General features: G+C 40.2%; 1 protein-coding gene across 12 annotated transcripts in view; it reads left to right on the top strand.

Annotated features, from left to right (window-relative positions):
* SCLT1 (sodium channel and clathrin linker 1) overlaps positions 1 to 12036 on the top strand; it is a 104870-nt gene that overhangs the window by 53282 nt on the left and 39552 nt on the right. For all 12 annotated transcript variants that reach the window (XR_005599013.1, XR_005599014.1, XM_039539957.1 and 9 more), the window contains 3 exons: positions 72 to 217; positions 2452 to 2644; positions 6036 to 6232. Coding sequence is in view for 10 of the 12 variants with exons in the window: in XM_039539957.1 (XP_039395891.1) it covers positions 72 to 217; positions 2452 to 2644; positions 6036 to 6232 (536 nt within the window). In the remaining 2 variants the exon portion in view is untranslated. The remainder of the gene's footprint in view (positions 1 to 71; positions 218 to 2451; positions 2645 to 6035; positions 6233 to 12036) is intronic.

The raw sequence follows: 12036 nt of genomic DNA, 5'->3' as shown, positions 1-12036 counted from the left end.
GTAGGCAGCAATACTACACTGACAGCCATCTGTGTGATAAAATGAGATTTACATGTAAGTCTATCCTTCAGATTTACCGTGAAGGCAGAGGAAGTGAATGTGATTACAGAAAACTGGAGGAACTGCACCAAAGGTGTCTGATTGTAGAGCGTACAAAAGATGACCTTCAGCTGTGTCTACAGGCGGCACGAAACAAAATTAAACAACTGGAAATGAAGTAAGTAACTGATAGGTCCTCCTAATCAATATTTCATTCAATATTTCCATCTGATCTAAGTCGTCTTGTGTCAAGTGTTTGTATTTTGTTGTAAGTTCTTATTCAGAAGTAGGACTAGTAGGCTGTCATAATCATTCTTTTTTTTAAATGTGCAGCATTGGGTGATATTATAAGTGAGGATGACATATTTTAGAACTAAACAGATTTTCTTGACAATATCAGCTGAAAGCAGTTCTCTTACAAAGGAAAAAAATACAAACCATTTTTGTGGCTAATAATCTTATTTTAATTGTTAATGTTAACTGCTTGGAAAACCATTTTTTGCAAAATATTCTGAATAATTCCTATTTTTAAAGTCGGCATACAGCAGGGTTTTATTTGGTCTATATAATACCAAACCACTGCACAGGACACCTATATTATTGTTGTGGTAGCATCCAAAATGTGCTAGGTACTGAACAAACGTAAGTCCACACAATCTTTCCCCTAAAAGTTTATAATCTAAACAGATAAAGAGATTGAAGGGTGGAGGACAGGAATACAACATGTCTTGCTTTGCTTCCTTGCTTGTGTGTGTTGTGGAGGGTGAGAGTATTTGAAGTTCAAGTAGGGTCAATGAATTGTGGAAAGGGATTCTGGGAGTTAGAGGGGAGTGGGGAAAAGGAACAGGAAGCTGATAGGGAGGAAGGTAGAAATAGGGAAGAGAGGAGAGTGAGGAGCAAGTAGATAGCAGGCAAAATGAGTGAGAATAATGAGATTGGTGCAGTTAGAGGTATGAGGTAAATGAGGAGGAATTATCCAGAATAGAGCCATGTGAATAATCACTTTTTCAGTTTGCTGGCCAAATTGGGGGTGGGTAGAGTTTTGGATCGACTCAAAACAAAAAACCAAGGGGGATTTTTTTTTTATTTTAATTTCAAGTAATTTTTTTAATTAAAAGCAAAGATAAGTTGGAAATGCCATTCACGAAGCCCCAGGAGGTCATGGTACGGCCCTTCCCCTTATAGCTAGTGTTGGCAAAACGTGATTTTTTAATATATATTTATAACATTGACTGATATGGATGTTTACTCTTAAGCATTTTTTCTAATTTGCATCAATTTACATTTTCACAGTTGCACAAAATTATGGATTTTAAGCATTTTTTATTTAATATTTGACAGTTATGAGAAGTTGAAGTTATTCTGTTTTTTTATAAATAATACTAATTGAGCCAGAAAGAGACTGTATATCCAAGTGGTTAAGACACTCATCTTAGATGTAGGAGGCCCAAGTTTAAATCCTTGCTCCAAATCAGGCTCCAAATCAGGCAGAGTGGGGACTTGAAGCCCACCTGGTCTCCTACATCCCAGGTAAGTGCTGCCCCCACAACAGTATAGAGTATAAGGGAGCATCCTCAGCACTGAAGTTGAGTGGCATCTAAGTCCCCTTGAAACTATTCAGCAACTTCATGTCAAATCAACAAGCAGTTCTGGTCGTGCTGAAGATGATAAATTTTTCAGCAAATGAACTATTCAGCCAAAAAATGTTTCCCTACTATAGTCCAAATTTGAGTTCAGTTAGTTATTTACTTACATATTAGAAAATTTGTATTATCATAGTGGCTAGGAACCCCAGTTATGGACTAGGAACTTATGCTTGGCGCTGTACAAACATAACAAAAGACAATCCCCTTCCCCAAGAACTTAATGCAGGTTTCCTGAACTTTGGCCTGAACTCTCACTATCCTGTTCCCTTGTGAAGTCCAACCTCCTATATCTCAAACGCATCCATCTTTTTTAATTAATGTAGTTAATTTAACATATGATGGTTTGTGTATAAGGAGTGGACATAGGCCAAGCATTGAATGACCATGGAAAATTAACTATCTGAGGCTGACAAAAAGGAAATTTAAAATTGAATTAAATATTTTTGTGAATTTTTTTTGTGGCTATTTGTTCCTCTTAGACGTAGACATCACACACCTAGTGGAATAAAAATTAGTTTAATGCTTGACATTTAAAGTACAAATATTTTTTAAAAATAATTCACATGTTCACCCATCCACAAATATATTGACGTTGACAAGCATTATGAATTTTAAAAATAAGTATTTGGCCTTCAAAATACAAAATATGATTAAAGGTTCTAATTAAAAGGCACATACAAATGATAGGGAAGCTTAGAAAAATGTAGACTGAACTTGACTTAACTCCTGAGTTGAAAGTCTAGTGAGATTTGTTTTCCCTTTTCAGCTCCGAGGAAGAGATATCTCGTTGCCAGGAAATGGTTCACAAGCTGCAAAGCATTCTGGATTCTGAAAGAGAAAACTCTGGCTCTATCAGTGAACAAAGACTAAAACTTCATCAAGAAAATGAACAGTTGCGTAAAGAAGCAGAGGACTTGAGGAAACTGGCCATGGAGGCACAACAAAAAGCTAAATTAAAGGTACTAGCAAAACAAAAATAGTGTGTAATTATTTGGTTAAATGGGTTCCTACAAAAGATAAAATGCAAAATACATTTCTAAGAAGACATAATAAAAATAGGGTTGGGAGTGACAACTTCAGTTCAGGCTTCTCAGTTCTGCTCTACTTGTGAAGTAGCATTTCTACTGTTAGCCTGATGATTAATAAATTAAATTATACTTATTAAGCAGAAGCTTCCAATTGTTATTTCGGTGGCTTTTATAATGTGACCAAACTAAATAATAAAACATTTCTGGTTATCTAACTTTAACTTGAGCCAAACTCACTACTGATTGGCAAACTGGGCTCCAGTGGAGTTATATCTGCTTGCAACAGCAAGAGATTTGATCCCAGATCTCCGAAACAGCAAGATTAACATTAACCACTATGTTTTCCAGTGTGCTCTGAGGCATCTTCACATGCCAGTCTCTTCCTTTCCCCCTTCTCATGCTAGTTATAAGGGCTGGAACATGGTTTGAGAGTTGGGAGATTTGCAGGTGAAAATGTTTCAAAGAACACAGCTACCAGTTCTGATCTTCAGCCTTCCCTCATGAACCTTCTGTGATTTCCCCACTGAAGTATCCCAGACTGACAGGACCTGAGGAAGTCTGTCAGACTGGGATTTGACTCTGTGGTCTTAACAACTGAAGTTGGGAGGCTGAAGTATAGGCTATGAGGGAGCGGGGATGAATAAGATGGATACGGCTAGAGGCAAAAATATAAAATTCAATGGTTGTGAATATAAAGAGAAAAGCTTGTCTGTTTGGAATGGGAATTAGGGAGATGGTATATGGAGAGCCCGTGGAGCTAGTGTTGTAGTGAAGACAACTTTATTTTTAACAGCTATAATAAAGTCAGTTACAGTCTAAAAGTCACCACCTTCAGAGCACTACCCTTTATATTCAACGAGAGATCCAGGAAAATATTTAACCTTGGAGAATTTAAAACATTTAAGAAAAAGGTCAATTTGAGGACAATAAAAAATAAAAATCTTGTACACACTATTTACAAAATTCACCAAATAGTATTACATGGCTGGCTAATTGGATGGAAATCAGAGGAAAACTGCTCAAGTTGACTTATGTTTTTTCCTTTTGTTTCCTTGGCAATTGACATGTGATCAGCATAACATACTTTGGTATGTGCCATTACATTTTTCAAGAACCAGTGACTGAGTCTAATTTTCCACATAATATGGAGAACTTAAAATTTTGTGTTACATGGTAAATTAAGAAAGCATTTCATGTTCTTGGTGCATTTAAGGCTCCTTGTCATAAACTGAGTGGTTAAAGTTATATTGACCAGAAGTAAAATCTCAATCATATGTTTACAATAAACCAAATGGTCCTGCCTTGTGTAGACTTCACTTGTATGTTTGCTGAAAGGGGAAGAGGATTTATGCACACTTTTCATTTCTTTACATTTTAAAAATATAAATCTCGAGTTTGCAGGATGGAAATGTTTTACTGACATGACACACAAAGAAACTATAAGATTTAGTTCAGGGGTTGTTTTATTTATGTAAATAAATGGTGCTAAGATATCACAGTGCTTAATTTTTTACAATGTACAGACAAATGTTACCAGTTTTCTTTTGAGACTTATAATATTGCATCAGCACACTTATAGAAATGAAACTGATTAAAAAAACTTTTTTAATGGAATACATAAACTTTAAAGGTTATACCATCAAATCAGAATAGTCAGTTTAACAACAAAAAAAGTTAAAAGCACTTTCATGTACTATATCAGCCTTATGCCAATTTTCATGGTTTCATAATCACATTTTCTAGGTTTTTAAAAATATTTCTCTCCTTTGTTTCTGTGTGAAAGATGGTGTGGAAGGAAGACTGGTTACTCATAAAGTAACAAAACTCAAAGTTTTCCCCCTTAATTTTTATTTTATTATAAGTTTCAATGTTACTTCTAACTACAGAAAGGGGAAAAAATTAATAGTCACTACTGGAATAAAAAAGACTCTCTTTTTAATGTCACATATAACTTACACCTAAAAAAAATGAGTGAATGTTTAATTCTAAAAGCGTAATGTATGTGCCAGTGGATTTGTTTGGGGGCACAAATGGAAGTGAGTTTTGTTTTTAAGAAACTCAAAGCCTAAGCTTGTTTTGTTAGTTTCATACTATTAAAATAAATGTAAGGTTTTTCTGTTTTCTGTAAGAATTCTAGAATTATAAAATCCAAAAAAGTAGATGAGGGAGGTGGTCTTTCATATTAGTGAAATAAGCAAAATAAGCAGTTTACATTGCTTTTTCAGGTAATATATTCCTATTTATATCTTGTGTATTCAAATAGGAGAGCTATGAGGGGGTGAATCTTCAAAATCTTATCTTGCTATAACAACTTCAAAAATTTGATCTATTTAGGCCATGCCATTCTTATGAAAGAAATGTGATGTAATGATTTAGAGTTCTTATTTAATGTTGTATGTAAATTTTAAATAAAAATATTTATAGGCAGTTCTGCAGAAATGAGACCTATCACCCCATCGACCCATTATTTATTTGCATATATAAAAATACTCATTCGGAGTCTTTTGATATAGGTAAATTTTTAAAAAAATTGTTTTTAAAGCTGGCAATTTGTAGGATTGCATGTGTACATCAACATTTTCAACAAGTGTCATTTAAGATCAAAGATACTAACTGAAACAACTGAAAAACATACGAGTTGGGGAAGGGTGTGTGGAGACAGTGATCGTTTACACACTAACCCTTCAAATTGACATAAGTATTTGGTTAAGTTTTAACCAGGCTTTTCAAAGTCAGTTTATAGGATCTTCACTATACTCCAGGTTGGACATCCACACTATGGACTCCTCAAACCCAGCGAGATGTCTCTCTTGTTCATCTGAAAGCCGATGTATCCAGAGGCTAAATGTATATTCAACATAATTGGTTATCTAACCTTTTGTTGCTGTATTTGCTTGTGTAAGGACCTGGTACTTTGCATGTACATTTGTATATCTAAACAAGGTCTCAGTTAAGCACACAACTGAGCCTGCACAATTGTTTAGTATTTGAATTTTAGTAGTTCTCACAATGGTGATAGGTGCTTTCCAAACATACAAGATGTAAACCCTTCCCCAGAGAGCTAACCTTCTAAGAATACAAGTAATCTACAGAATTCAGGGGAGAAGGATAAAGCATATATTCCTATTTATAAAAACAATAGGCATTACAATCATCACTACCCTTTATTGCCATTTGTATTAGGTTTTTAATTGGTCTTATGAGCATATTTCTATATGCACACTTAAAGTGAATGTTTGGGGGGGGCGTTCTTCTTGGGTTAAAGTTGCAAACTTCTGTTGTCTGATTGTGGGCCCCCCCCCCTTTTTTTTTTTAACTGTAGATAAGCACAATGGAACATGAACATTTAGTGAAGGAGCATGGGTTTGAGGTTCGACTGAAAGAGATGGAAGTCACTAATCGAAATTCTACTGTTCAACTGAGACGTCTGTTGGTGGCTCAGCAAAAAGCAACAAACCGGTGGAAGGAAGAAACAAAGAAGCTTACAGAAACTACAGAAATCAGGATCAGTAATCTGAAGTAAGTGTCAGTCTTTTTCTTTTACACTTTTTATTAATTTAACTCTTAGGTTTTGGTTATCATGGTGATCATCATGAAACGGTATTCGTGGTGGGGAAAAAAAGATAGTGAGTAAATAATCCAGGCCAGAAGTTGCAATCTCAATGAATAAACAAGAGATGCTGCAAAAAGAATTGTTAGTCTCTGCTTTCCTTTCTCAGTTGCACTTAGCAGGCTGATTGCAGAAATGAAGGCTTGTACCTTGCCAAAAATTCAACACTACTTGTGTGTTTTTGACATTTTGTAATGGCAAAAAAGTAGTTACAATATGTCACTTTATTTTAATACTGTTTTTCAAGTAAACTTTACTCATTTTAGAAAACTTAACTTTGGTTTATGAAAACCCCTATATTTACAGTTCTTCAATGTACCGTCTGTATATTCACAGTTTTGGGATGAATCATGGAATTTCAGGAACATTCTGAAAACATTGCCTGTTGGAGCCGCAAATGAATACTTTCTTATGACACCAGATGCTCTTAGATGAGGTTATAAAAGAGCCGTATGACTTTTGTCATCTCAGTTCCTTTCTTTCTTGGATAGATTTTGTTATTCGGGACCTTTCTCCAAATTAAGAGCAACTTTTATTGTTAAACAGTATTCCAGTTGGTGTTGCCTAGTTTTCACTATTACACTCTGTTTTTGTCTGGACCAGAGTCCTGGAGTCTCTTTGGCCATAGATAACCTCTGGGTCCTTCTCCACCATCTTTGGCTTATGCAGGATCTTCAATACCATCACTGGAGTGTGTGGTTATACCTCTAACGGTATGTCTACACTGCAATTAAACAGCTTCAGCTGGCCGACGTAAGCTGGCTTGAGTTCACAGGGCTCAAGCTAAAGGACTGCTTAATTGTGGGGTAGGCATTTGGGTTTGGGCTGGAGCCCAGGCTCTGGAATCTCACGAGGGAAGAGGATCCCAGAGCTCGGATTCCAGCTTGAGCTTAAACTGCCTCTTAACCTGAGCCCCACAAGCCTGGGTCAGCCACATTGTTTAATTGCAATGTAGACATACCCTGTGTGCACACTCTTCTGGGGAAAGCTGGTTAGGGGTAAGTCTCCATTTAGGCTTCATTTCCTCCAGATGTTCATCTTTGCCTCAGCACCGTGAGAGCTGGGCTGAAAGGCTCATTGGCGCACACGTCAAAGCAAGAGTGCTTTAATGTCCCAGGGCACTCATTCTTTTTCTGGCCCTCTTTCCTTGGTCTCACTTTAGTCCACAGATTCTCTCTTCTTGTTGGCAGGGTCTCCTGAACCTAGCAGCCAAATGTAGCATGAGAAGAAAATGACATGTCTTCTGTAGATAGTGGTTTCTGAAGTTGTGGAAATAGCAGCTCTGCTGTTCTATTTCTTCTCATTGGTGTATATATATATATTAAATAGTTCTTCTTCAAGTGCTGTCTCTGTGGGTGCTCCACTTTAGGTGTTCATGCGCCCCTGCGGAGACTTTTAGTAACAGTGCTGGTTGGGTCGCACATGCTTGGTCTCTGCGTCACGCCGCTGAAGGCAGGTAACCGACGCTGTGCAACCAACCCCCGCTCAGTTTCTTCTCTATCGCCCTTGGCTACAAGTCAGAGCAATCAGCAGTGCCTCGCTACTTTGTAGTTAATTAGTTACAGTCAGTTACTTTAGTTTCCTTATTAGCAGCTACTTAGCTTGTTTCCCTTTTCTCCTTCGTTTAAAAGAAAAAAAAATTGCCCTTCACATGAATGAAGCGCTGATGGACCCTGTAAGGTCTGCCAGCGGAAGGTCTGACAGGAGGTGTGTACCAACAAAGGGCGTCGACTTCGCTTCCAGTGCCTAATTTCGTAGTGATAGACGCAGTCCAGTGATGTGGCATGCAACAACAACCCTGAAACACAACTCATGATAAGGACTGGAAAAGACTTGATCAGTTTTGGCAATAAGTCTTACTCCTTGGCTACCCCTCACCTCCGCATAGCCAACTATGCAACATTACTAACAATACAACTATACAAACTACACAATGTCTGAATTGATTAATTTTATTGCTAAGGACAAGGGAGAACAATTCACAGCACTTGATTCTGAGGACGGGGCTGCAACATCTGTGTCGACGGTGGTTGTAATGAGAAGTTCATGGCTCTATCTTTCTGGCTTACCTGAAGAGGTGCAATTCACGGTGGAAGACTTGCCAGCCAAAATTATCTGCCAAAAAGACAGACAAATCACTCCACTCACTTACAGACTCACAAGCGACTCTCCGATCCTTGGGAGCCTATAATCCCAAACCAAAGAGGAAACAGAGGAATTACTTTACATCCCAGTGATACCACCGGCCAATGTATTCACAACAGCGGTGATTTGACTCACAGGGTTGCAGACACAGGCCCTGACGGGACAACAATCTATCAACTTCCTCTAACAAGAACTCTGGTGGATTTAGAGCAATGCTCAACCTCCAATAATTCAACAAGTTCGTCAGAAACACAACGATTCAAGATGATCACACTATACACTAAGCGACTGCCTGCTAAAAGCATCAACCCATCAGACAGCATTGCAAGCCACCGAAGAGGTGGTAACCCTCTTCATGAATCTGGGCTTCCTAATAAATACTACCAGCCCACTCTAACAACAGTGCAAAAGCTGGAATTCATTGAGGCCCAACTCAACTCTGTTGAGGTTATAGCCTCACTACCGAGACACCAGCTTCATATAGAGTGACCAGATGTCCCAATTTTATAGGGACTGTCCTGATTTTAGGATCTTTTTTTCTTATATAGGCTCCTATTACCCCCCACCCCTCGTCCCAGTTTTTCACATTTGCTGTCTGGTCACCCTAGCCTCATACCCACTGCATGAAATAGCCCACAGATATCTGCCAGGACTTGCCCCCAACTCCTTGATTACATGGCAGCCACAACATTTGCTGTCAGACACACCAGATTAAACATCTGTTGCATACAAGGAAGGCTACATATCAACTTTGTTCCACACAGACACAGCATAAACAAGCACCTCACGATATCAGGCAAAATAAAGGACCCCTTTCTCTGGTGGGCAAAACTGACCAACGTATGCAGACCACAAATGCCTCACTCCTGGGATGCAGAGCACACCTGCACCTACATTCTGTATAGGGCTGCTGGTCCCCTGTGGAATCCCTTTGACATATAAACCTATTGGATCTTCAAGCTGTCCACAACACTTGCTCCCAATTCCTGCCACTCATCAAGGACAAGGCTGTTTGAAGCCTTACCTTGTATGTATTACATATACAGACATGGGGGAGCACACTCACAGTACCTCTGTGTACAAGCCATAAAACCTTGACGATGGTGCATCAGACACAGTATCCACACCACCGCAGCGGATACCCTCAGCAGACAAATTTCTCAGGACCACGAAGGGAGCTCAACAGCACAGTACTCCTGCGAGTGTTTCAACACTGGGGGTTCCCCTCAGTAGACCTTTTTATTTACTGCACAAAATACCAAACACCATCATTTTTATTCCGGTGCAGGTCTCGGTGTGCAGTCGTTAGGCAATGCATTCCTCCTCAAGTGGAATGCTCCCCTTCTCTATGCCTTCCCTCCTATTCCTCTCTTGAACCGAGTGATCTACAAGATCAGGCCGGATGGGCCACAGTCATTCTACTATCATGGTCTTGCCAAACCATGGAATCCTTACCCCCTCAGCATGACCATGCATTCATGAATTGCACTCCCACTTCTGTCTCATCTGGTGTCCCAGGACTCAGGCCGCGTCCTGCATCCACAGAAGCATGGCTCCTCCATGGTTCACAGAACCTGAGCTGACCTGTTCAGAGGAGGTACAAAATATAGTTACACAGCTGAACAGAAATGAACTATCGTCCATACACCCTGAAGGGGCGACGAGTTAAGGCCTGGTGCCAACTAAAACAGATGACTTCCATTCCAGGGACATTACCCTCTATACTGCGTTACCTATTAGAACTCAAACGGTGAGACCTATCCATGAGCTCAATAAAGGTCCATCTACCTACCATCACAACATTCCACCCCAAGATGGATTGCCATCCCATCTTTACCCATCTACTGTCCCAATGTTTCCTCAGAGGACTCAATAATGCCTACCCTGAACTACGTGAGCCTACCACACCATGGGACCTGAACCTGGTCCTTCGAATCACCTCTTCCCCATGTGAACCCAGGATGACATAATCACTGCTACACTGTTCTACGAAAGTAGCATTTCTTGTGGCAGTGATATCTGTCAGACGTGTGGGAGCACTGTGGGCTTTCATGGCGGAACCCCCATACATGGTCTTCTTTGAGGATAAAGCCTCCCTCAGACCACACCCCTAAACTCCACACAGATAGAACACATTACACACTCCATAATTTTGATGTTTGGAGGGCATTGGCTTCTTATATAGATAGGACTAAACCATCCCATAAATCACCCAGACTGTTTTTATCCATCACTGAATGCTCCAAAAGGAGCACCATCTCTAAACAAAGACTTGCCACGTAGATCCATAATTGCACAAAACTCTATCATCAGTGTGACTGCCAATCGCTCATGGGGGTTCGCTCACATCCCACTAAGCCTTTTCAGCCTCCACGGCTTCCCTGCACAATGTACCTATCACGGACATTTGTAGAGTTGCTGCCTGGCCTCAGGCCATACTTTTAGACAGCAGTATGCCTTAGAGCAACAGGAAGATCTGATACCTTCTTTGGATGCTCTCTACTATCGGAGGTTACAACTTCAACTCCGAAGCCCCTCCTTCCATCGGAGGGCACTGCTCTGAAGTCACCTAAAGTGGAGCACCCACAGGGACAGCACTTGAAGAAGAGGAGGAGGAGGAGACGGTTACTCACCTTGTGCAGTAATTGAGGTTCTTCGAAATGTGTGTCCCTGTGGGTGCTCCACTACCCTCCCTCCTCCCCTCTACTTTAGTTTCCTTATTAATCTCTGCAGTAGAGGAGGAACTGAGTTGGTCACACAGTGTCGGTTAACTGCCTGCAGCAGCCCAAGGCCTGGACCACGCATGTGTGACCCAACCGGCACTGCTACTAAAAGTTTCCGACTACAATCGCAGGGGTGCACAAACAGCTAACGTGGAGCATCCACAGGGACACACATCTCGAAGAACCTCAGTTACTGCACGAAGTGAGTAACCTCTTCTTCGAGTGATGGTCCCTATGTGTATTCCAAATGTGGGCATGTGTGCGTACTGTGTGCCTGAGTTCAGAGATATTTAGCAAACAGTGTCCATTGGTCTGCACATACATAGTTGTTCTCCTTGTGCTCTGAACTGAGGGTATAATGGAAAGTGCACACCAGCACCTTTCCAGTTCCGTCTGCTGCTTCGTGGCCTGAGTCAGAATATTCAGTGCCCACAGCTTCTTCCTTTGACTGCTTCAATCTGTAAATATATTGTAAATAGGTTTTTTTTTTAAACTCTTTTAGTCTTAAGTACTGGCATAGTTCGTTATTTTCCCTGGGAGAATAGGCTTATGCCTAGAGTCCTGGGATTCAAGCATTGCATTTCCTGCCCCCTCTCCTTTTTAGTGAGTGACAAACACCAGTGCTGCCTTTATTGTCTACCCAGGGCTCACATCTCAGCTAAGTGCAGTATTTGCCGCTCCTTCCCTCCCAGAACTTGAGGGTTGAGAGCTAAGACATAAAATATCTGATGGAGGAGGACATGAGACCCCAATCAGATCTGGGTCAGGGAGTCCCCTGATATATTGGCCTCAGTCAAAGGGTAGTGCCCCTCCGAACATGAACTCAGAAGTCAAGACTAAGACTT

Source organism: Mauremys reevesii, linkage group 5 (genome assembly GCF_016161935.1).
Source record: "Mauremys reevesii isolate NIE-2019 linkage group 5, ASM1616193v1, whole genome shotgun sequence".
NCBI lineage: Eukaryota > Metazoa > Chordata > Testudines > Geoemydidae > Mauremys > Mauremys reevesii.
Note: the sequence above shows the minus strand (reverse complement) of the source record. Positions and strands in the feature narration are given on the sequence as shown.